This window comes from Neopelma chrysocephalum, unplaced genomic scaffold (genome assembly GCF_003984885.1).
Source record: "Neopelma chrysocephalum unplaced genomic scaffold, ASM398488v2 Primary Assembly neopelma1_61b, whole genome shotgun sequence".
NCBI lineage: Eukaryota > Metazoa > Chordata > Aves > Passeriformes > Pipridae > Neopelma > Neopelma chrysocephalum.
The window spans coordinates 1,210,567-1,237,785 of record NW_020897717.1 but is presented as its reverse complement, the minus strand read 5'-3'; the positions used below and the strand labels follow the sequence as shown (position 1 = coordinate 1,237,785).

At 35.7% G+C, this 27,219-nt stretch overlaps 1 protein-coding gene across 2 annotated transcripts in view; it reads left to right on the top strand.

Moving 5' to 3' along the window:
* Positions 1-27,219, top strand: part of BTBD9 (BTB domain containing 9) — a 111,563-nt gene that overhangs the window by 77,451 nt on the left and 6,893 nt on the right. For both annotated transcript variants that reach the window (XM_027681672.1, XM_027681671.1), the window contains exons 9-10: positions 5,871-6,060; positions 12,882-12,989. In XM_027681672.1, coding sequence (XP_027537473.1) covers positions 5,871-6,060; positions 12,882-12,989 — 298 coding nt within the window. The remainder of the gene's footprint in view (positions 1-5,870; positions 6,061-12,881; positions 12,990-27,219) is intronic.

Genomic DNA, 27,219 nt, shown 5'->3' with positions numbered 1-27,219 from the left:
AGATTAAATGTAGCAATTCCATCAGTAAGTTTCAGCTCAAGAAAATAAGAAAGAGTGTGTAGAAGGAGAGACAGGACTTTGTGACAATTTTAATTAACTGAAAAGTCTGTAGATTTCATATTTTTTTCTACCATGTAGCAAATAAACAAAAGCAAATTCATATACTGAATAAAGATTAGACTTAACAAATCTTTTGGCATGTGGAAAATAATGACAGCAAAATACCCAATATCCTTTTATTCAAAACAATATGATCAAACCCTGAAATAATACTTGCATCTTTAATTATTATTTTTGTGTAGTATCAACCTTGTGTTTTCTAGCCATCACTTTCTTTTGAGAAGATTTATGCCAGCTTAGTAGATGTTCAGGTAGAGAAGGAATGCAGTTTCACAGTTAAATACAAAGCATTTGAAAGCTGTGCATTTAACAGATATCATGAGAGGAAAATCACTTTTTCATATTAACTAAAACAGAAATTTATTCATTCCGGTATAATTTTTTTGTTTATAATTTCTTCAAAGTGATGATTTTGTAAGTTTCCAAAGACAATTGAGTAAAATGAACAGTTGTGTTGCTGTTATGATCCAGTTATTAAAATTATTAGAAATGCCTCTACCCAAATTAAGGTGCAAACAAGACCAGATGCCAAAGTCAATAGTATGAGTTTTATTTAATGGTAAATGTGAGGCAGAGGAAGAGAGAGAGAAAGAAATAGGAAAACGGAGGCGGGGGAAGAAAAAAACAGACAGAGAGAGATTAAAATAGAAAAAGTATCACCGCTGTGGAACCCAACAGTGTCCCATCGGTCCAGTCCTTCTGCTCTTCTTAATGGTGAGGGTCCTGAAAAACATAACCTCCAATGGATTAATATACGTTCAGGAGATGCCCGGGCACCTCCCCTGGGGGTGGGGAGGAAGCTTTGCAGTCTTTTGGGACAGGTGCTGGATTTGTTGCCTCACTTGGTTCACGTGCATTCCTCTGGTGGTAGAGGAGGCCTCAGGAATAGTTGGGGGTGGCTTTGAGGGTCTTTGATGGTTTATGACCCCTTATCAGCTGCCTTTCACTCACATGTGAGGGTCCCATGTGTACGTGGTCTTCCCAGAGCAGGGGCGTTTACTCCTTCGGTTTGGTGTGGAGAGATTTCACCATCACACACCCAAAACCCTTCTTCACCACCCCCTGAGACCAACTAGGGCTGATTCTTAACACAAATACATTCTTCTGTCCTGAGCCTGGTTTACTTCTCCTCAGACTTGAGATGATTAGACAGCAGTCTTAGCTCAAGTCCCCAGTCACAGTCCAAATTCCAGTCAGGAGACACTGGGAGGGGAGGGTGCCTCGGTGGTCACAGACAGGCAGTTGCTTCTTTGCAGTTTGACAAAAAGTCTTTCTGGGATTTTGACGATGTTCAAGACATTACTGACGTTTTAACCTATCGCAGTTGCAATGATACTTTAGCTGAGAACCTTCGACTGTTGCTAGAGTGCAGTATAAATATATTCAACAGTCCGTAATACTTTAAATTGCTGCCTTCCTATTCCTCTGTTCCTTTCCTAATAGACAGAGAGACAGTAGATCTGCTGTCTCCCTGCTTGTTTTAGTAGTTGTTTTAAGGTCATTAATGGCTGGTTTTTTGAGCTGGTACAGAAACGCACTTTGTTCTGTTTCTTCCTGTACTGCAAAAAGTTATTTGAGTATTTTCTGTCATTTCCCCACCCACCCACATTAGCCAATTGCTTGTAGTTCAGTTACAGTGGATGGACAGAAAGCAAAAGCTGACCTGTCCAGAATGGGAGATAAAAGGGAATACCCTACGCTCAGATGTGGAAGCCAATTGGCAGCAGCTGCATTAAATTTTTTTCTCAGTACTTCAGGGAAAAAAAAATTCCTATGAAAAATCAAGTATGCTAAAAAGAAAAAGCAAAAAGCTTAAGGAGTGATAAGTAAGTATGACTGAGACTACAACACACTTCTGGTACATTTTATCGTGCAGGATCTCTAAGGACAGTTGAATAACATATCTATCTTATCTTTGAATATAACCAGTATAGATGACCCTTAGGCCATGACTTGAAAATTACAGTCCTCTACAAAAATACTATTACTAGCATTAAATATACTGCCAGATGCTCATCGCTCTATACTACAGCATAAGACCAGGAGACAAGAAAGTAAGTTTTAATAAATGTTCGCTGCTGCTGTCCTGTAACCTCAATCATCTTTTCCTTTTGTTTGCTTACAGAATGTATATCCTTTACTCACACGCATCTTTTCTGTTCCATAAAAGCAAATCAGATTTTTCAGGGCAAAACTGCTGAAACAGTGGGGAAAAAAGCAATTTCCATATTTGTAATCTCCTCTTTTGTTTTCTCTTACGATACTGGTTACTGTAAAAGCTGGATAGCTGATGGATTTAAAAAAAAAAACGTAGAAACAAGACTGTTGGTTTTGGCAGTATGTTTTTGTAAACAAGTGACCTAAATTGAAGCAGAAATTCTAACGGGAAAAAGACAGAGAACCAGAAGACTTTAAAATACAGCACAGAACAGAGTCCCCACCAGATGGTATTTTTAATAAATTTATCAAGCGGATATAAAAGATGATAATGAACATTCAAAATAGGGAGTGGCAGACCCCCTAGAGAAAAGAAACAGTATGGCACATTCTGAACACTTCAATTAGTTTGAGTCACTTTCTAATTAGCTGATGTAGGGAAGACCACAGAATTATGTTAAAAACACACCAAGAGAATTTCTGTGTGGTTGTTAAGAAGTTTGACTAATCAGGGTAACATCTTCATAGGAAGTCATGGATTAGTGCAGAAATCTAGATGTGAGAAGGAGCGGGATGATGCTCAGAGGGCATGCAGGCAAAATACTGGATGAACTGAGCTGCACTGCATTCAGTTAATGTCTTACATTGCTCGGAGTGTGTCTGGAATGTGCCATGGAACTTCAACATGAACACTGATTTTGACACTTCATCTTTTACTCATTTTTTTTTAATCAAGATTTTAATAGCTTCCTCTTCCTACGAAAAGCAGCCATATGTAGAAGATGCTTTAAAGCCTATATAAAATGGATACTCAAAGAAGTTCCCTTACTCCCGGAGAGGAGGGTAAGAAAAGGAAGTCAAGGCAAACTTTATTTCAATGCTAGTACTTTTAGTTTGCATTGTTAGTCTTTGTTTTATTCAGATTGTTCCCAGTGAAGTACTTCTAATGTCTGCCACCTGCTCCCCTGCAAGAATCTGGGAATTGTTGAATGCCTCTCTTCAGTAATAGGGGAATCAAGAGATTTCTGGAATAATAATGTGCTGGGTTTAGTAATTTTTTTATGAGCAAACAGAGATGGTAGTACATTTGATAGCACAGTAGATTTTTCAGAAATGGTTGCTTTTCTACTGCCTTGGTTTATTACTTGGCAACAAGTTTGCACTTTTTCCTCCCAGGGTGTGTTTTACGGTGTTTTGGTTCGTTGGTGGTTGTCCTAAAATTATTCTCCTGACACCAGTAGCCCACTTAAAACACGGAATCCCAGCTCTTTGTGGAAAATTATCTCTTTTTTGCGTGCTGGAGACTCATACAATAGCTCTGAAGTTTCACATAGCTATGTTTCAGTCATTTTCAGATGTTGTAGTATTTTAATACGTGTTTTACAGACAACTATTAAAAGTATGTGATTAAGTTATCCATGTACAGCAGGCTTAAAATGGTACAGGTTGTTTATCCTTTATCAGAGGATGATACACAAAATCTCGGATTCTTTTTTAATACAGCCTGTGCTGAAAGAGTTCTTGTTGTCATTTAGATGAACAATCAGTGCTTCTAACATTTTCTCTCCAAAAAACAAAGGCTCAACAGGCAATCTTGATTTTCACATGTTCAGAGGGCATATTTTTCAGCCTTATTAATTTTAATTTTTTGATTGAGAGAGGGAATAGAGAGAGTTTTAGAAGCTGAGGAGGTTAGCTAGAAACTGAGCTTTTTAGGAAAGTGCTGGACGTGATTTGGGGCATATAGCTTGGGACATAAACCCAGTAGTTTTGGGGGTTTTATGTTATCTGTCATCCTGCTGGAAGGTGACATTCAAAAACCTTAGGATTCTTTCTGAATTACAGTTGGAAAGTGCCATACTTGATCAAATGTTAACAAAGAGAAATAATACGTAATTTGAAAAACAAGCATTGAAGCACTTGTAAAACATTGCTGGAAGAATACCTCCTTCTTACAGTGTGTTCCCAGAGGAGCTGCTGTTGTCTTGATCTTTGAAATTGCTGAAATTATGTCAAGTTCTAACTATATGATGAATTCTGTTTGATATGAAAGGAGGGAGTAAACTACTTAGCATGGGATGTAAATCAGATTAAGCAGGACTAAGTGAGTATAAGAAGAGCATTCCTCTCCTTGGAAAGTTCTCTAGAAACCAACACTGAAGTTACATCCTTTGCTAAAGAATAACAATTCTGAACACTACATTTTTTTTTTATTGCCCAGTACCTTCTGTTCCTCTACTTTTAAAAATGCCTAGTAAAAGGTTATATCACCTTTTATATAATTTGATTTCTAACAGCAGTTTCCAGTCTAGAGTGTTCAGTTCTGGATGTGCTAGGGAGAAGGAAGAACTGAAGTTAGATGATGCTGACACATGGACCACAGTGTTGGATATGTACACTGATTGCAAGAGGGGTTGTAGAGGTGAAAGAGTTCATTATAGATGTTGCAGCATAAGGTAGCAGTTTAGCACTGGCCTGTGCAATTAGAATTGTAATCTGCCTTTTTTTTTTTACTGAAACTTCCTCCTTCCATTTTCCCAGGAATGCTTTTACTAATTTGAAAATTCTTTGAGTTTCCTAACTTGCTTGTTTTCCCTGTAATAATATTCCAGTAACTGCATATCAGGTGAATGAAAGAGGGCAAATTTGATATTTGCAGTAGTGCCTTCAGCTTTCTTTGGCATAACAGTACTGCATACTGGCATTTTTCATGGCTGCTTATAGGATAGAAGAAAGAATTATCTAGCAAGGATCTTTGATGACATTAATGGGGAGAGTATAATTCCATCACTCTTTCCTGTAGGGAAATCATTATCCTGTGTTCTGGCCCTCCTTTTTTCAAGAGGATGGGTTTATTTTATATTCTGTTGGGATATTATAGTTTTTTTTGTGGCATTCAATCATACATTTTTCCTGTGTCCTGGCTGAATGAGAAATACTTCTGCATTTGCTGTTCCATTGTCTTACAGACCTATTGGTCTCTTCTTTTCTCTTGTAGTCCAGTACTGATATTGAAGGATTTTATAAATATTAAAAAAAAAATTCATTTTTCAAGCTTGAGGTGCAATTTCTCATCACAGTCAGAGAGACTATCAGAGGTACCAACAGGTACATGTTGAGAATAGTCTCCTGAGGTGTGAGACTTCAAGCCCTAGTTTTGAAGAATTTGAGTCCTGACTTCTTACAGCCCAGATCAGTGCTTTAAATTATATCTCAATTTTTTCTTTGTCTCTATTCATTTGTTCTTTTGGCAGTAGAGAGGGAAGTTTCATCATGAAAACAGGAAGAAATTCTTTTAAAATGTCTAAACTTTTGCTGGACAAGATGTTTTTTCCCAATTGTATTAAAAGACCGCTTTCATATCACCGAGACTGAAATCCATCTGTTAATTTACCAAGCTATTCTGGGATCAATGCTGTAAAAATTATCTGTACCACTTGTTCATAGTTCATGTTATATGAGTTAAATTTCCTTCTGTTGATCATACTTTGAATTTTCTTTTTTTTAACCAATCCTTTCCCAGCAATAAAGTCCACTGGTATCTGAACTGTTTCTGACAGTATTTCTGTCGTCTTTATGTTTTTAATTCACAGTTCCCACTGAAAATGTTGCAACAATTGCAGACTGTGCCAGTGTGATTGAGGGTGTAAGTCGCAGTCGCAATGCCTTATTGAATGGAGACACAAAAAACTATGATTGGGATTCTGGATACACATGCCATCAGCTTGGGAGCGGCGCTATTGTAGTACAGCTAGCACAGCCCTACATGATTGGATCGATACGGTAAGAAGGTTTATTTTTCTCAAAATTAAAGGCTGCAGTGAAACTTTTAATAGAATAGATGACATTTGGAAACAACATCAACTAGGGGACTAGTTTAGTAGTTGTGATTTGGCTTCTTACTTCAGTATAATAGGCGTGTTAAAAAATTAAATGTGTGAATTATTTGCTGAGATACAGCAGTGCAATTCCTGAAAATGTTGCATTACAGAGGCATAATAATAGTAACAGTCAAATTGTAAGATTAAAGTTATATACTTATTTTAAAATAGAATTTAATTCCTGTCTCGCTTTTGGTTAAGTAGGTGCAATTCCTCTTATCCACTTCATTGTGAAAACAATTTTATTGAACAAAATCATCACCTCCAGTCAGCCAGATTTCCTTTTCACTATACAATTAGTGCTAGTTCTTACTTGAACATGAAGGGTATAATAAAGGTACAGTAACCTGACTATTCCTTTACAGTGCTGGATTAATGAATGTATTTAGATTTGGATTGAAGTTCATTGGGCTCTTTCTACAGTGAATGTCTGTATACATATGAAGATCAAACTTTTGGCTAACACAGAGACTTAGGAAATAGATTGGAGAGTGGGATTTTTCACAAGTGAAGACAAAAATAATCTTGCAAACTTCAGATTCTCTGACTGTGAGTGTTTGGGGTTCTTGTTTCATAAAATCAGGCATGCACGACCTTGTCTTTATGACATCATGTTCTTTGTAAATTTAGAATATGTAGTCAGGGGTGTATTTTGTATGCTCTGTGGCAATTAAAAAAAGGGAAAGATTTCTGAAGTTCAGAGTACCAGTGAGCAAAGGTTGAAACCCCAGGTGAGTATGGCTTGCAAAAGAAATCACGCACATAAGTACGTATTAGGAGCTCAGTGCGATCCGCCTGTTAGAGCTGCCTCTTCAAACTGACTGATGAGCCAAGTGAGACTTGAAAGCTCTTTTGTAACTTCATAATTTCTGTTTTGTGTGGTTTGGGTTTGGCCTGTGGCATTGTTATGGTGGATGTAAAACTTGTAAGATAAAGTTTAAAATCAGACATCCAGGCAAATCCGTAACCTAACAAAAGTAGTGTTTTATCTATGTGCTAGCTATAGATGTTATGCATAATCCAAGTTTGGCTTTGTTCTTGCTGAAACAAGTTGAATAAGTGTATTTGGAAACTTTCCAGACTCAGTGTTTTATGCCTTTCAGTTTGATGTTTTTAACGTTCAATTAAGTATTGCATCTCAATTAGAAAACCAGGAAAATGCAGTACTAACATTTCTTAAAATAGATAAATGAAACGTACTTACATCATTTTCCTGCCACTGTAAACTTAAGTAGCAGTAAAGGCTTTGACCACATGAAGGAGTAAGACGAGAATATAGTAACCAATATTCATAGTTTCTCAGTTCATAATCTGTCTTCCTATCTTACTGTTTTCTGCTACATTTCAACTGGTGAATTGTATCATATTTTCCAGTCAGTGAAGAAAGTCTGACTTTCCTATATTCAATACTATGCTAGTGTTTATTCTTAAGAGAAGACTTTTAATAAGTCTTATTATTAAATAGTGAGTTGGGTGAATTAGACTTTTGGTTGCCAAGAAATGATAATTATATAATCAGCAAGGGTGTAGAGCAAATTAAAAAAAATAACCCAAACATTACACAATTTAAAACTAATAGGCATTTAATGATTTATGTAGTATTGCATTGTACAACTACAAGATCAGAATCTCAACTTTCTCTGTCAGTTTTCCTGCATGTATAGTACAAACCAGATGAATAGCTTACTTTAAGAAAACAACGATGTTATCATCTGGGATATCTTTTGACAGAGGAGGCTACCTGCATTGTCTAGAGACAGAAATCTGCCTGTGGGTTTGGATTCTAAATGAATAATTAGGAACTAAAGTACATTTCTTTTTAGTTCAGAAACACAAATGTGCCATTGAATATATTTGTTTCCGAGAGGGTAAGTGCATGAGCCTTTGAAAACAGAGTGGTTTCTGCTTTTAGTCTGTGGAAATCAGAATACCACTGGTGAGAGGCTCCAAGACAGAATGTGTTACCATGGCAACTGAATTCTGAGTATGGAAAAACCAGAAGAACTCTTGGCACTCAAATATGCCTTAGAAATGCACAGAGAGTTTAATGTTTCAAGAGTATATATTTGTGTGCGTGCTTTCTGCCAAAGTCGTTCATTGTCCTAGAATCTTAGCACTCTTCACGTTGGAAGGCACTTGAGGAAGAAGACATCTAGCCCAGCTTGTTTTGCTAAGGATTGTAATCTATGAAAAAAAAACATACTACTCAGGGCTTTATGCACTCAGGTCTTGAAAACCTCTAAGGAAGGAAATTACACAACTTCTCTGGGTAGCCCATGATAACCTGCTCTTAGGTATTGGCAAGTGCTGTCAGGTTCCTTCCCAACCCTAGGCCTTCTTAGGCTAAACAAGCCAATTTCCCCAGCCTCTTGCACAGTGTGTGTGCTCCAACCTCATGGCCATTCTGATGGTCCTCTGCTGTAATTGTTCAGATCTATCGCTTATATTTGGATCCAAAATGGGATTCAGAATGCCAGGTATGATCTAACAAGTGTCAAGTAGAGGACAATGATCTCTTTCCACTGTTTAGCTGGCTCACAATTCCTGTTGCTACAGCTCCACATGCTTCATTGCTGAGAAGGCACATAGGCAACTTATGGTATCTTCTGTTCAATTTGACTCAGGAATGCTATGGGAGACTGTGTTGAAAGTTTGTTAATATTGAATACTTTTTCAGGTATTTGTATATAAATTTGGAGCTCTTGACTTACATATCAAAATTTACTCAGAAATTCTGAAAAGATGTAATGACAGTCAGTGCTCAGTAGTATTTTGTAATAGGGAAGACCTGGAAAACATGGAAGTTGGACTAGATGACCTTTGAAGGTCTCTTTCAACCCAAACTGTTCTAGGATTATGTGATTTTTTTAAAAAATAATTGTAACTAAATATTGTCTTTTAGATTATAAAATTTTTAAAAAATAATTTAAGAGGTTTATTATTTTATTAGTACTCAGAACAGCTTACAAGATATTTGGAACAGTTAACAGAGAAAATGCTAGGTTAGGTAGTTTTTCCGCACAGTTGCTTGTCTGGACACAAAATAACCTTCTTCTTTTCTTCTCTGAAAAGACCCTTTCTTATCAATGACAGAAAAAGTATTTAATTAGGAAGAGAAAGACAGTGATTGTTGTGTGCAACATACTAAACATATTTTAACTAATGACTAAAATTTTAATATTGAAATGGCTGCCATATCACAATAACTGTCTAACTCTCCCTGCATTTATCTGGAATAGAAATATAATACTATTACGCTACGGTCTTTGCCTGATTTTTCCTATGATTTTCAAAAAAAAGAAGGAAAACAAAAAATAAAATGGGATTTGTTATAGTGTGGAGAGAGACAGAATTATTCTGTAACAGTGATTTTTTTGTTTGAAAAAATTGAAGTATTTTGCATCTTTAGAAAAGTACATTAACTACTTATCCAAGTTGAATACATGATAGCTTTTCATATTCAGAGTAATTCTTAAATTAACAAACAATATCAGTGATTTTTTGCTTGTACCATCATAATATACATCTCTTATGCTTTCTAATTTTCCATACCACTTCTGCTTAGGAAGCTTTTCTTTCTTTGTTGCTCCTTTTCTGTGCTTGTCTGACTTGAGAGTGAAATCATAACTCAGAATGAATGATCATAGGAACACTTAGCAAATGTGCAGGAATTTTATCTCCTCTGTAAGATCCTGAAGGACTGGTTTCTTGCAGGATAACTACTGAAACATAAATATCTGCACAAAACTGAAGAGGTTTATAGACATCCAGAGGCAAAAATGCCACAAATATTGTATAAGAAAACTCCTCCTATGTGGTTTTGGGGTTTCTTTCTTTTTCTTCATCTTTCAAGAAGTGTCGCTACCTCATGTTTTAATTTCTGTCTTTTGGGTTTCTAAGGTATGCAAGTGGTTTATGAACAAAGTATGATCAAATATTTATGCCATACCTTTAAATAGTGACTTAATAGTGTTCAGGAAACAGGTGTTGTCCTGTCAGATGCACAACTAATAGTGTTTGGTATTATGCTAACACCTTGAGTACCTGTAGTTATACAGCAGTCTGAACTAAGCAGTGACAATCTTTTTTTACAGAAATTCAGGAATAAAAAGCAAGCAGAGACAGCACAAAATGCTTGTAGAAACACAGAACAATGTCATAGAGCAACACATGACATTTAAGGATATACTGTTTTAAAAAGGGCTACAGCATCTTTTTATGTAACAGGTAGCCAATATAATCTCTTTCCCACACCTGTAATATGAAGTTTTATTTATATTTTAAAAGCTTTTGTTCTATAAAGTGAGGCATTGTCAACATGTGATGTAAATAAAGATGTCATATTAAATTACAGGCCTAGACTCTAGATTCCCAAAGAAGAAATATGTTTAAATCTCACAATGTTGCAGGGTGTAAGATGGATAAATCTTCATTTGACTTTTCCTTCTTAATCCCGAGGGCAAGATTTACTAATGAGCTAATTTAGCTTTTTTATTCTAATATGGAAAGTCCTAAGAACATGAGCAATTTTTCTATAAACAGATGCATTTCCAATGGGTATAGTTCTGACTTTTTGACTGGAGTATTCTTCTTCCTGTCATTTAATATCCATTTTAGAAAAACATAGCTTTTCTACAAAAGTTTAGCTTGGTAATTTGCCTGGAATGTATTGCAAATATTATTGTACCTGGCGTAAAAAGTGGCCTTTGTTCCTAGTGTGCACTGGTGAATATTCATGTTGTCTCCTGAAAGGTTTTCACTGCTTATACAGAAAGGCTTTCAAGCAGAGTAAATTCCAAATAGGTTCTTTTGTCAGTCTCCCTCCCCAGTCTTTCCTAAAAAAGCTACTGGAGAAGAAATAACTTTTCATTTTCTTTTACAAGCACCAAAGAAAGAAAAATTTACATTTACTATTCATGCTAAGTCACTTTGGGAAAGATTCCTCCAACTTTAATTACTCATTGTTTGCTTTGTAATAATTCTAAGCCATATGCTTTTCTAAACCTATTTAACTTGGGCTAGGTTGTTTCGGGAGAGAGCAATTATACGTGTGTTTGAAAGTAACACACATGTCCTGTTAGCCTTTTGCTCTGAAGCCAAGCCAGTTGTGTTTTAATTAGAGTATTGTTAGTTGTAATTACAGTCAGCAGTGTGCTTCTGATATTCAAACTCTTGATCATAGCTTTGAAAAACAAGGATCAAGGAAACGACACTGAGTCCCCATGATAAAAGGATTCTATTGAAAAGCATAATTAGCTACATTTTAATAGCCTTTTTGAAAGAAAACAAATTTATGAATGTTTTTACTTTTCCCTCTTTTTATCATTTAGAAGACTTGGTTTAAATATAAATGTTAAAGCAATTCAGGATCTGTTGATTAGTAGTAGTTAACCAAATACAGGATTGTAATCAGTAAACTTTTTTTTAAAGAAAATACGCTTTATTCAGTGTCTTCAGTATTTGGAGACCTTTGAGCCATCGAAAAGCAGAATGGGGATGATTTGATGAAGGAGAGGGGTTAAAGTTGGGGGATTTTGTTTTGGGGTGTGGAATTTTTTTGAAGCCTTTCATGGTGCCACAGGCAACTATTTTTATTTTTTACTAAGTCAGGTCTGAATCTTTTAATTTGCAAATAGACAGTATTAACATGTTCTAAAACACTTGTGTTAAAAGTGGTTTATTTTAGCTTCTTAAAGCTATTTTTGACAACATATTATTTTTGATAATATTAATGAGCTAGATTCAACATCGAGGGAATTTATGTTGAATCTGCTTGTCTACTAGACCTAATTCCATTTTGAATGCTTGGATTTCAAAACCTAAAAAAAAAAAAAGTGCTGAACTAAATTGTTTGCCTCTCTACTCATCACTGGTGAGGCTGCACCTCAAGTACTGTGTCCAGTTCTGGGCCAAATATCTCTTACAACAGGGCAATAATCCCCATATAAAGAAAAGTAAAGAAGATACCTTTGCCAGATGTGTGTTTTGGTACCTAAGATAAATAACATCCCTGATGCTTTATGTCTTCCTCTCTGTAAGACAAGTATGGAAATCAAAGGCTATTCAATATGTTATTTAATGCCCTTCCTGAAGAACTGCATGTTTGTTAGAATAAGTATAGAATGAGTCCTTGAGACCTTTTTGGTCTTCCTTTTTCTTTTACCTTTTTAGCAATTTGTTTAATTCATTCATTGCCTTTTTTTGTCATATTCTGATGAACCAGGACTGGGAATTCCTATTTCCCTACTCTTTTTATTAATATATTAATTATTTGGGGGGGGGGATTAGATATATTTATGATATATTTACCAAAACCAAGAGAATACAGTTAAGAAGACAGCTTAATCCTTTTAAATCACCCAATTCTTTTTTTCTCTCCCCTCCTAAACTGACCTGTTGAGACAGATCTTCATTTTGTGTTTAAAGCAGGCAATGCCACATGCCAATTAAATTGAAAGTAATTGGATGAATGTAATAGATTAATGTTCTTAAGATGGTTATTATAAGCCTTCAAGCCTATTACTGGCCTTAGGATAATAAGAACAGAGACACAGTAGTTTGAGATGGCAGAAACAGTAAAGTTTGCTGAGTGCTAGAGGTACATTCCAAAAGAAACGGTTACATTTATAAAGGATTAAGTGGAGAAAATAAAGGACTGGGAAACTTAAGAAGCTTGGTTTGATGTTTGTTTTACTTATCATTCAACACCTTGTTCATACTTAGGTTGCTACTTTGGGACTGTGATGATCGGAGTTACAGCTACTACATTGAGGTTTCTACGAATCAGCAGCAGTGGACTATGGTGGTGGATCGCACAAAAATTTCCTGCAAGTGAGTTCAGTTTTTTTCCACTTATTTGCACAAAGAAAGAACTGTGAACTTGTTTTTCTGGTGGGTTTTTTGTTCAGTACTTATATAGGTTACTGTGAAGAGAATGATCATTACATAACCTGTAGATTAATACAACTTTAGAGGGTAACAGCTTCTAGTGTAACTGAATATCTAGACTTTCAGACCATAATCAATTTCTTAAGAACCACATCAGTACTGGATCTTCAGATAATCAGTCGGATTATTCATTCTTAGAAACAGTCTGCCTACCATACCCTTGATTTTGTAATCACTGGAAATTAAACCATGTTTTTCTGGAGTTCACATGTTCATGGTGACCCCTGGTGTCAAATCACCCTGCCTTGAGAAATGTGGAAAGAGAGGGAAAAGAGTATATTTGGTAAACAATTTTGTTAATCAAATGTCATTCTCCCCTGTCAAAGCACATAAATCTATTGTATGGTATTTGAAGGGAGTGGGGAGAGTGAGGGCAGGGACCAAAGCATAACAGATCAAACAGTTACCAAAGCTTGACCTTGTCTCTGTTCAAAAGGAGAGTACCTGACTAATGCATTGACCACTCTGTTTTCAAAAAGGACCCTTCCATAGAACAAACATGCTTCCTAAACAGTGATAAAGAAAGGAGAAAAAGTGTTTCATTTTCGTTTGAATAATTAAATCAGGAGAAATCAGGCATGAATATTCTCCACATGTATACTCTTCATTGGCTTTTCAGCAATTTCTGCTGATGAAACCTATTCTTCTAATATGGATGAATAATTTAGTATGGGTAGCCTTCTTAAACCATGTGAATATAGTTCTAATTCCTAGCAAAGAGTGACCTAGATACTGGTCATGGGACTGAAAAGACAGTCTGCAAATTTATATATTACGTATCCAGAAGCCAGGTATGCTCAGCATTCAGTGAATGTTGATAGGACATGATTTCCTGACTAAGCCCCAGGGAAGCTCAGAATTATAAAAGCCTTATTTTCCTCCTTTTCCCCAAGTAAGTTTTCTATAAGATATACTTTCTTTCTTGGGACAAAATTAAAGTCATCCACCCCCACCCATCTTGTATTCATGCCAACCAAAACAAAATTGATTTTACAAATTCAGAGATGTATCTCAGTTTGTCACATCAAGTGAGGGAATTATTCAGTCCTTTGTAGCAATGCTGCTGACACACATTTTTCTGAAGTTTATATTCCATCTCTTAACAAACAGTGCAACTCAAATGCTTTACAATGTGCTCTAGACACGTTGGTGAAGGAGAACTTGACACGTCCTTTCACTGTCTGTAAAGGGCAGGGTATTGATGAGCAGAAAACCTGTGTTCTGCCTGCAGGTCTGGAGGAAGACTAAAGATTTAATCATTCTCAAAGACATCTCAGCGTAATAGATAAAATTCATCTTTTTGTCTGCCTCCAGCAGTGGGAGCACTAAAAGGCTGAAACCACAAAGGAGAGAGAGGCACTCAAGAATCTTTGTGCATTTTTTCCTTGAACATTTTGATACTAAAACCCTATAACAATCAAAAGAAGCTCTTGCTTAAGTATGCACAGCGCAGGTGAAATTGCTGATTGACTGCCCAGTTCAAATATCTTTGCACAGTGTTCAAACCACGCTTTTTTGTTTGTTTTTTTTTTTAAAGCCTTAACCTTGGGCAAATAGAGATGCATACCTGAAGTAAAGATAGCTGCCTTATTGGGATATACTTCAAAATCTTGGTTCAAAACATAGGTGCTCTGGAAGTTCTCAAAGCTGTGGCTGCAGGAACCATTTTCATGTGGATTAGAGAATTGCATTTTGCCTAACTTCTTGCTCTGACAGATATGTGTTCAGATGGCATAAAACCAGTATTTAATCCTGAAATCTGCAGACACAGAGTGTCCTAGCACTGTCTGTAACTATCTCCTCTAAACAAATATGAAGGCTGGTCATAAAGCTTGCAGAGTTCACTGCCCATCAATTTTCAGGTGATTTCTTTGCATTTGACAGTGCTTTTTCACGTTCAATTTATATCTCTTGCCCTTTATGATCAGAGAAATGGACTTTTTTCTTTTTTTGCAGCCACAGAAAACTTAATATATGTTATTTTATTTTCAGGTATTATTTGCAGAAATGCTGAAATTACTTCATCTCAAAAATTACTTTTATTGTAATGGCAGGTTGATAACTCTAAGTATATGTATATCATATAGAAAAATAAATATTTACTATAATATCTTTGAGATCAGTTCAGAGCTGGACCATCCTTTTTTTTATTGAAAAATACTGAAACACAGTACTGTGACTTAGAAAGCCATACTCTTAGTGCTTTAAAACAGTTGAATGTAGAATGAAAGAAACAATATCATTCAATGACTCATGCACTGAATGAAGGTCCTCACTTAAAATTGTAAGGTAAGCTTTCAATATGGTAATAGAGACATCTTAAGGATCTCTCTATTAAGATGAAGAGGGAAAAAATGGAACCAGTCACTGCTAGGAATATGTGAAGTGACTTTTTGGGTTAGTTTCTGTAATTTTAAAAAAAATCTCAAATTGAAAACATGAGGGGTTTTTTCCATGAAAACAAAAAAGTTATTTTCACTTTATATAATTTTAACAGCAAAAACAAACAGAGGAGAGAGTTGGATTTTAACCAAAGTTAACAGATGCTAGTAAAGTGGAGGTGGTACAGTTTTTCTGATTTACTGTCATAGTATAAGGGTAAAGATAGTCCTGCTGGATGCAAGGGATTTCATTTTTTTTTCTGTCCTTCCTCTTAGCACTATTACACTGGTATTTTATGCAAACAGCACAGCTCAAGAGAAGTCTGCCTCTGAATGTGTTTTAGTCTAGTGATTCACAGACTTCCCAAGGAAAAGCAAGGATCAAACTCAAGTGCTGTGCCTGGATTTGACTCACCATCAGGTTTAGGCAAACAGTTAAAGGTACCTGCATTCAGTAAATCTTCCTTAACTGGACTAGAGCATAAAGGAGTAGAAACCAGAGTACGCTCATCTCTTTCTTCATTCTATGTTTCTGAATGCTGCACCCATCTCTCAGCTGGATGAAACAGAACATATCTTTTGCTGATGTGGTCCAATTTTGCAACTATTTTTTGACTCAGCCAAATCCTGATTTTTTTTGATTAATACTTTGACATGCCATCCCAAAAAGGACTAATCCTGTATTGGTATCGAAATTGTCTTCACTTAGACAAGAAGAAGATATGTCCTTCCATGGGACTATGATTGCCGGTTTGACAAGTGCCTCTCAGAACAACAGTCAACTAAGAATCATTATACATGTATTCATGTCAGGCTAAAATACCAATTCTTTCTAAAAAGTATGCTCCAAATTACATCTGATTCTCTACCAAGTTCTGGAGATGTGAGTGCAACATAAGTGGTTGATAAGGTCTTGAAATCCTGAGTTTACCCTTTCTGGCACTAGTTCTGTGTTTAATATACTGCAGTAGACTGCAGAAAAATAACTTGCTTTTCAGTGTAGGGAATGAAACTTGATGGGTTAAAACATAGGAGAATTTTACAGGAGCCCACATTTAAAGAGACAAAATGCTTTCACAATGAGAAAATTTAGATTACTAGTAATATTTTCTATTCACTTTCCTGTCTTCAAAGATGTATAAGAGGTGTTTCCTTTGCTGGCTTTCAGTCTGCCTGGTCTTGCAGTGGAATTACAGACTTCTATGAAAGTCATTAGCCTGCTGTCTTGCAAGTGTCCTGTGAGGTTTCCAAGTAATTTTTACTCAATCTCTGGCACAAGCAGTAGGATGAACCATAAAGGTACCAAACACAGACCTCGACAGACATCTTAGATGATCAGGAAGTGGCAAACAAAACAATGAGAAAGAAAATTAAATTATGTTTAAACAGCATATATTGGTTTTGACAGATTACTGAAGCGTGAATTTCCCCTTTAAACTATCAGTGTGCTGCTTTGGGTTGTTTTAATGGCATTTTTAATGTAGTCTTTTGTGTAAATTAATAATTCAGTGCTCAAAGGCAGGAACTGACAGGCTACTCCTAACCTTCTCTTCTCCCAGTTTTAAAAGGCTGAAGACAGAAACTGAACGTCTGTTATCTTCACAGGGGAAGCTTGTGTACCTTCCCTAAGTGCGAGCCAATTAATGCATACTGGTTGTGTAATTGACAATTTTCAGATGCTCTGTGGAGGCTTTTTTTTTTTCTTTTCCACAATAAGCTGTTTCTCCCTACACAGTGTGACAGTAATGAAAAACAGTCATGTTCCCTTCTATTTTTAAAAACATTTATTATAAGTGGACTCGAGCATGTTAGTGTTGAACAACAGAGACTTGCACTTGTTAGAAGAATTTGCTGACAGTGTTTGAAAGTCAAATGAAAAACAGAAGATACCAAAGGCCAGTAGAAGAGTCAGACTTCAGAGTTAATGATACTTCTGATAAAATAAACCCTGCAAAGACAAATACAAAGCAGACTATCACAATGCTCATCAACTCAGTATCATTCTTTAAAGTTCTCCTGTGTAGTTATTGTGAAATGGATCTAATCCATTGGCAACAGGCAATACCGTGTTCAATTCCCCAGTAAGAAAAAAGGATCTAATACGCTGATAGAATTTGGGAAACAATGAATATTATTTATGGATCAACAGTTCTAAGGCAGTTTGTATCACCTGTCATATGGCTGTTTGGGGAATTTTTTTATTTTCTTGTGGGCATTACCTCGTTTTCAGAAGGTTTAAAACATACAGCATTATATATTGTTTAAATTTTTTTGTTATTCAGAATATATTGCTGTTTTGATAAATGTTTAAAAACTTCCAAACTTAATTTCATGTTTCTATTGTTTGTTATCTTATATAATAGCTATTTCAAATTCTGAATCTCATCTTAGTTCTGACAATTTTTTTCTGTAGTACTTCTACTTTAAAGAATGTTAGTGGCAAACTTGGGTTTTGATTTTTTTTTTTTTTGTATACTTTTGTGAAACCAGTTTAATATCTATCATGATATGATTATTTCTTCTGCTATAGAAATAATATTTGAAGTGTGTGAATACCTTTCCTCGTAACTGCATGTGGCACATTACTTACATTTTGTAGCTTCTTATACTTAGCCACAAACATAGTAGCTTCTTCCTCCTGTTCTCTTCTAGTTCCTCCACTTCACTGTGTGATCCCATCTCTAGAATTCCCTCACATCCATTTTCATTCATCATTCTTCTCCTTAACCACTTGCATAGGCCTTTTCTCTCGTAATAAAATGGCTGTAGTATTTCTCAGCTCTTTTGCCTTTCCAACTGCCTCTATGCCTACATCACTTTTTCTGATGTTTCCCATCAGTTTTGCATGCCTGTCATACTAGAATAAGAAAATAACATTTTTCCTAATTTTTGTGTAGTCCTTAATTCTGTCTCATGCCTGAGCTCCTGAGTGATGGGGTGGAACAGGATAAAAGGAACTGTTCTTGTACCTGTGATGTCAAACAGAGTATTTTGACTGTACTTCATCCTATTTTCCATTAAGTCGGTTTCACAGCAAAACTGTTCTTGTACCTCTTCTGTCACACAGAGTATATTTGAACTATGGTTCATCCATAGTTGAAATATACTTCACATGAAGCAAATTCCACAGCAACTCCATGAAATCCAGATGCCTGCTCCAGGGTTGCCTAACTCGCTGTAGCCACATTCATGCAATGCAAGATGAAATATGTTCAAGCAAGATGTCTGGGAAATTGCTGCATTGTTAAGCTCAATTTCAAGTCTCACTTCACAAAAATAAACTAGGAGTTCTCATTAGTCTGTTCATTATGCCACTAGTAATGCCTACTGGAGCAAGTCAGACAGATATAAAGGGTCATTTTGTGTAATTATTGAGCTTTTAAGCCCTGCACGATAGAGTCGTTGAAGAACATATTTTTCCTTGTGTTTATATGCTCACATTTCGAAAGATTCTAATAAGGCAAAAGAAGAAAGAGACTTCAGCTTCACAGACCTGTCTTATTGAGCACAAAGAATTAAGATTTCACAGAGAGAAAGCAGAGTTTCCATTTCAGAGCATTAGGAGCCTCTCAGAAGTGTGTAAACTCTGTATCTAATGTTTCATTTGCTAGCTTTTATTTTAGATGATTCTAGCTTGATTGAAGAAAGATCTAGCTTCTCTGAAGTTGTGTATCTTAGTGGTGATTCAGGATCACGGGAAGGTTTTCAAATTGTTAGTTTGCCTTTTCTCTTTTTCCACTTCTACCGTCAGTTCTCTGTGTTTGCTTTTCAGCCACAAATATACATGGATCTTTTGAACAAGCCTTGAACAGTGTAATAAGGAGTTGCAAAGTGTCTTAGTCTCCCTTGAATGTTTTTCCATGCACTTGTTTCACTGCAGCTCTACATGTGCCGTGTGCATTAAAGTTTTGCTTTACTCTCATTTGCCACGTGGCTGGCATGTTCTCAGCTCCTCTTCATCCCCATTACTGTGAGGAGAGTGGAGAAAACACCACCGTAACTCCAACATCAATTTGGATGTTAGCTCAGTTCTGCCTCAGAGAGAATAAGCAATATCTAATAATAGCCACAGTTTCAGTACCTGTTTCTTTTAGATAAGGGAATTTTCCCCCATGTCATCTAAGACTTGAATGTCTCTTTGGAGGCCAGTAAAAGCTGTTAAGTTAATGATATAAATAAATGTATGTATTACTAATATAATCTAGAAAAATACTTATTTTAAAAAAAGTGGTAATTAAGTATGTCCAAAATATCGTTGCATAGTCTTCTATATAAAATAAAAATCAAAGCAAACATTCATTTACTTTCAAGAATTATTATAATTATTTCTTATCATATTGACATTTCAGTAGAAAATAGACTTGCTGCTCTCAGAAATTTATAAATTCTGTCATCCTTCCTCTGTGACTGTTTGTTCATACAGGCAATGAATACTTATATATCCCCCTCCAAATATTTGGGTTCCAGTTTGATCTATATTATTAAGCAATTCTGCAAAAGCCTATGGTCTTAAGAGGTCTGCACCAACTATTGCTAACTTTGTTTAATGGTACAGAAATTCAGATTTTCTTACTAGGAGAACAATACTACGTTGTCTTGCATCCTGTTAAGCAAAGGGGTTTTTCCCAATGGTAACAGAAACAAACTTTCAGCTATGTCTGGTTAAGGACTCATCAGTGCAGATTACTGCTTTTGTATTATGGAATGATCCTGTGGCAGTACATTAGATTGCCTTCACAGTAATAAATTCTCTCTTTTAAAAATGTCTCTGCATGCATGCACATACCCACAGGCATGCAGACACACCCACACATGCAGACTCTCAGCACCTGTATAAGTAAATATTGCTACAAAATAGTTACCCAAATTGTAGATGTCTCCTGTGACACTGGTGCATTTCTCTGCCTGAGATAAGAAAGGAATACCTCATGCTTGAACTGTTGTTTTGCAGTCATATTCATTTACTTTGAAATTTGTTGTTGCATAAGATAATCTAATAAACTAATGAATAAGAAAGAGTTCATGATCTAGATGGTAAGTTGCTATTTTGTCTGTAGCCCTTTCTTACAGGAAAAGTTATTGAATAATATAGCAACTGTTGACATCTTGTATAGTCAGGTCAGATGTCAGAGATTTGCCCTAACTATGTTGTTGATATTCAGGATCTAATTTTGTCAAAACTCTGGAAAGTACACATTTGATTATGCTGGCCAAAACAGGTATGGTTTTTAGGGTTACAAATATCCTGCATTGAGATTTATGCAGTATTAAGCCATTGATTTATTCACGGTAATGTTTTTAGAAGGACAGATTATAACCATGAATCACAAAGCTGAAGAATTATTATATCTTTAGGTTCATCCTTTGGGGATTTCTGCCCCATGCGGTATGTGGTTTATTTTTTTTTAGATTAATTCTTTGTCAGGTTTTTTTCATATACTTCAAGGGATGGTGCTTTCATTCTGCTCTTTGCTTTTCTATTACACTGAATTCCCACAGTAAGGAAATTTTTTTTCTCAATACCATTACAGAACATCATGTTACCTAATTTCATGATATTATTTTTCTTCTGTCCTTGTAAACTAGTTTTTCTTTCTTAATGGATTTCATATACTTCAACTACATAAAATCATTCTGCCTTTTTCCTGTTACCTTGGTTGCTACTTAAACAAGTTTTGCCTGACTTTGTTTTGTGCTCTTTAATCATGAGTCATGTTTCCTTTGTTTTTCATATTGTATTTGTGAATTTTACCCAATTCTTTGTGTATAAATTTTTAAGGCATAGAGTTTCTATCTAAATACTAAAATTTAGTTTATCAGACACTATTATAAGGGAGTTACGTTTTTTTCTGTTCTATAACACAGTAAGAGAAGCAAAAGTTGTATTTGTTACTTTTGTCTTTCTTAGTTCACTTTACTCTCGTGTCTAAAATTACTGCATTCATGGATTCAGGTTCAGGGTTTTTTGTAGGCGAGTTTCAGTCTGAGGTCACAAGGCTTTCTTTTCTGACCTTGAGGTTAATAGATAATTCAGTGTGGTAGTAGAAAGGGTAACAGTTTTCCTCCCTTCCATTACCAAACCTCAGTATGCTTGTATTGCTGTTAGGAGGAGGCACATGCTGATTTACTTTTTTCACTGTTTTATTCTTCTTAGAGGCTGTGGTTCAATTTACTGCATTCCTTGGAGATTTGACATGTCAATTAGGTGTTATCGACAGTAATAGAAGGGCGGTTGCTGTAAATGTGAAGTTTTTACGAGTGGCTATGAAATTACACCCAGGGGAACGTAAGAGACAAGTGCAATAAATACAGCGTTAGTGTTCACACTACAAAGAAACTGAATAATAGGGAGCATGATTCTGTCTCATATCTCTGAAAGTATTGTTTATATATTTGTTATTAATCAACTATTCTGTTGGTATGAGGAGTTATATAATAAAAATAGCTTACAATCTGTTGTAAGGTTTATGGGTGGGAAAAGTCTTCAAAGTTGAAAGCATCCTATTAGTTGTATTACTGGGTATGTTATTGCATTGGATGGCTTTTCATATCTTTGCTACCAATGTGAACATCAGGAACAATGGCTATTGGTAGAGAGTAAACACGACAAAGCCAATTCAACCCCTAGGATTATGCAGACTTATCTTGTACGTGTGTGCTCTGGTGTACACAGAAGTAAGATGAACTCATAGGTCAAGTTACTCAAGTTCACAGCCTTCGTCCGCTGCTGCTGCCATCCCCTAAGGATGTATGTTGTAGGTACTACATGCACAGTTCTTGCTGCAGCATAGAAATTTGGCTTGTGGTATTCTGCCAGAAAATTGCCAAAAAATTGCTAATAATTTAATTTTGTGTAAGATTTTTAAATATAAACCGTATTTTTGGAAGTACAGAAAGACAACCTGTTGAAATTGAAAATATGTGTAAGTAAGCTAAATCATATGAGCTTATGCAGGACAAAAATGCTAACAGTTGCCTACAGTGGTGTAAATATTTGAAAATCGATTAGTTCATTTAGTTAGAAAAATAATTAGTACATGCTGTTTTACTATAGTTCAATTTGACTATATTTTAATGTTTTCTTCGTGTAATATTTTTTCTAAAAAAGCAAAAATGTCAGCACTGAAACTATGAAAGCAGGTGTTACTATAAGTCTTTCATGTTAGAAGCTTTATAAGGATGTCAGAAAGTCAGTATGGACTTTATTAATCTATTTTATGTCAGAATTGTCATTGTAATAGGTCTGTTTCATCAAGCCCACATTTGGTTTCTACAACAAACCTATGTAATAAAATGTTTATGGCAGTTTAAGAAAGTGTTCTTATAGAGGACAGATGTTTTGTTTGGATTGGTGTGAGTGACCAATCATAGAAATTGCTATAAATAAGTTTAGTTCAGATTCTTTCAGAATTATGTATTCCTTATGGGAGGTATATTTAAAATAAAAACATTTAAGTGGAAGTTTCCCAAAAGGTGTGAACATATGTATTTATTTGTCAATATATAAAGCTATTATGTAACAAAATCTGTGATAGATGACTTTTAATATTTATTATTATTCCCACATTTATTCTATACTCGTTATATTTCTATTAACCATTTTTCTTACCTATGTTAGAATTTCAAGTCTTTTTTGGGGTCTTTTTGTGTTTTTTGGGTTTTTTTCACTATACTGCATAAAGTATATTTGGTAACTCATCAATGGACTATCACATACATATAGCCAAGATGTATTGTTAGGTCAGGTTTGCCTCTGTCTCTGAGAGCAGCAGAGAAAAAGCTGTTACTTCCAGCTTGCACCTTCCTTGCGTCCTTAGAAGTCTCATGTTTGACAGGCCCCCTTTTGAAAAAGTGCTGTCGTGGTGATTAGCAGAATAGATGGAAACTCAGTTTTAGCAGAGGTAGACCAGGGATAGAACTGCACTTAATTTGACTTTGATTTAAAAACTGAAGTGTTGATGACCTTTGATTCCTCACAATATTTTCTTTCTCATGCTTTGTCTTCCTCCTCAGTGGCTTGGGAGGCTGGATGGCAAAGGGGTGGCTGAGCCAGCTATGCAGTCTGAATTCTGTGCTTTATGACTCTGTCTCTCTGAATTAATATGTTAAATTACAGCTGTAACAGGAGAGGAAGCATTACTTCACTTTATTGTTTAGTACTGTTATGGTGGATAACATGGGGTTTATAGGCAATTTATAAGGTAGCTGTAGACCGTTTTTGTATTTTATAACAAAAAGGAAGTGTATAACAATTACTTTCATAGCATTTTTAGTGCACACTTCTGTGTTTATAGGTACTTCATAAGAGAGGTTAGTATAGTATTCATTAATAGAACAGGGGGTGTAACATACCATGCAGAACATGCTGCGGTGCTCCTCGTGTCTCAGTCAGCTTGCTTATGTGTGTGCACCATTTTTTATTTGGTACCATCACATACTGGTTACAATCTGTTTTGTTTTTATCAGTAGTCATCAGACTAATACATGGAAAGACAATACATCTTTTCTTTCCTTTTCCTGTCATTTGCTTTTACAAATTTCATTTTAAAAAAATTGTAGTCACAATTGAAGAAGTCTGCATTCAAATAAGCTAGGAAGTGTTTCATTGATTACTGTAGAACAAGGCCTATGTGGACAAGTATTAGAAAGTAAAATGGAAGTTACATTTGTTTCCCAGTCTGCATTGCTTTTCTTTTTGAAGTGAGGAACAAAAAATGGAGGTTGTACGTCACCGTGGAAAGTGAGGAGACACAATGTGCACACTGAAAACATACATGCTTAGTCTAAAGCAAGCCTTGATATGGATATGATATGGCTATTACAACTTTTGAATGTTAATCACATGTAACAGCTTTCTCTTTTGTCTGATATTTTGGGCCCGAACTTGGTTTCAGCTCTGATCAGTGCTGCTCTGGTAGCCCACAGTGTGGTAGTATTCTGTAGTGCCCGTGGCTCATTAGAAAACCTCAATAAAAGATAAGCTTCCACTTCTTTCTCAATTTGTTCTTTCCAGAAGAGAAGGAAATAATGGGTAAGAGTCACTATTTAGGTCCTATTATATGTAATAAATCTTTAGAAAGATAGCAGCTTTTCTTAGAAATAACTAGGCAAAGATTCCAAATGCTGAGAAAAACCATTATATTCTTTAGGAGCTGAATTGCTATTTTGGAGCTATAGATAGTTAAAGCAATAGCAAGCTATTGGACATGAGTATTTCTTGCATTTTTCTTGCAATAGCCTAATAAAGAAAAAAGACAAGAAGAAACATGAAAGTAGAGCGGTTTCAAATATTTTTTTTCTTCCTCTGAATAGAGTATGGTGAAGAGATTGTGAGATGCACAAAACCATTGGGTTTTCAGCTGTTGCTGTTGGAGAGATGAAAGCACTTGGCCCAAGAGTCTGTTTATATGTTTGAACAGAGAAAGTGATTTTATTGCAAGAAGCTCTAAGTGAGACAGGCAGAGTCAGAGAATAAGAGAGCAAAAGATAATTATCTAAATTATGTTCAGGCTATTATAGAAGACGAATATAGTTAAAATGTAATTAAATATGACAGGCTCACAGGATGCAAGCATGGCTTTGGAATGCTAATCACCAATTACTGCATCTCCTTAGGGGAGTTGGGTAGAAGAAGAGAGTTAAAAGTCGGGTGGCTGAGGTGAGATGTAGAGTGTTAAATAAAACACTGTAGGACTGTAACAAGGCTAATTTCTTTTGGAAAATGGAGCTGTGGTATCGGGGGACATTTGCTAGCCAAATAACTTGTAGTGCTGCATTTCAGCTTGAGGACCCTGGTATAAATCTGAGTAGGCTGCTAGTCCTGAGTCTTCTCTTATAGATGTAAACCTCAGCTTGAGGTAGTGATTATTTCTGTTGTGAAAGTGATGACCAGAACTGCTGCAGATTGAGTCAACAAATCTAAAACAAATCAACCAGCAAGACATGTGTCAAAGCAGAAAAAAAATCGACACTGCCTGAATATGTAATAAAGCTAAACCCTGAAAAATGTGTTTGTTAGAGGATCACTAATAAGGACTACAGAGACACAAAAAGTCCAAAGACAGCAATGTCATTTTATGAGAGAAGTAAATTCAGATAACTTCTTTATGACTGTGTCCTAGGTAAAGACAGTGAAGGTATTGCCACCAGTCTGGAAGATTTGTTTGTTTGGCATATGGGGAGTAAAGGTGAAGAAATGCCATCTATTACATAGAACTATCTAATCCCAGGCTAAAAATGAGGTGCTTTTGATATACTTGAATGCTGCTGTTCCTGGAATACAGTGACTTATGTGTGAATCGATGGCAGAGCTATGTATAAAGTTTGGAGGAAATTTTTGAGAAGACTATCAAAAGCGATTTTGAGAATAGAAAGACTAGCTCCTGTGAGGAAAATATAAAGTGAGCAAATATGCATGGCATGACTAGACATGTACTGCTTTACTAGTAGTAAAAAAGGAAGGTTAAAAAGAAACTTAAGGCTTACCCACAATGTCCTTAATCAAGGAACACCACTGAACAATTGTTATGGCCTGATACATAAATAGAAGTCTTAGTGAATTTGTTATATCAGCAAAAAATGCAAAAAGAGGTCAGATATGCCTTGATAATGTTCTGTCAGTAATCTCTTTTCTCATATGGGTATAGTTACATGCATAAATTATCTCTTTGATGCATAATTATATCTGTACTGGAGAGCTATTGCTTTGCATGTATTGATGTTCTCAAATGTACTGTTGCAGCTGAATCCATGAAACTTTCCAGTGAAGAAGGTTTGCCTTGCTTATTTCAAAAGTGATTCTTCGCAAATATATTTGGTGTGTTTTCTGTTTTGGTTTTTTTTCTTTTTGCAAAGGAAATAAACTAAGAGACCTAATTTTCTCATTATACAATCAAGTACTAATTCTCTAGTGGCACTATTCTTGAATTTTAATAACTCTTCAACAAATGGTCTATAATTTTGATTTTCCAATGGGAAAGGAACAAAATGGACAAATAGCAAAACAGTAAATATTTTTGAGACTGAATTTATGAAAAACCCTATCTCCCTTCAGGCCTCACATCCTCAAGAATTTTTTTTACTCTTTTCCATCATGCTTTAATATTATTAAAGGCGTAATTATAATCCAATACTAAGAACTGCATTGTAGCAGAAAATAAGGGCTTCTAATGAAGTGGGACGTGAGAGAAATTAAGGACTTCCTGGATGAGCTGACCTGGAAGTGTGTTGTCAAAACGATCTTCAGAGACCTTTTCCTCAACCCCTGTTACTATCTGTTGTGCTCTTCAACTGTATTTCCAAATAGATGCATCAACTTTCTTGTTATCACATCATAGGACGGCATTTACTGCCATCCTTGGAAAATCTGCACTGAGCTCTTGCAGTGATTATTTGACCAGTGCTCAGAAATAGTAGAAATAAATACAGACCCACTTATATTCTATTCTGTGATTAACGTATTTTCTTGTCACAGAACACAAACTCTACCTTGGTCTAGGAAGGCATGGGCTGTTCTTAATAGCTTCTTTAGGATCTTATACTCTTTTGTTTCTAATAGCTTTAAAATATTTTCCAAATCACTAAAAAGGGAAATCTGATTTTTACAGCATCATTGTCCTTGCATAAAGCGTGTGTGTGTGTAAATGTGAAAGCGTATACATAATGCAAACTATGGCAATTCTTTGGTGTGAGAAGTAGTGTTGTGATCATCTTATTGTCCCAGCTGCTCATCT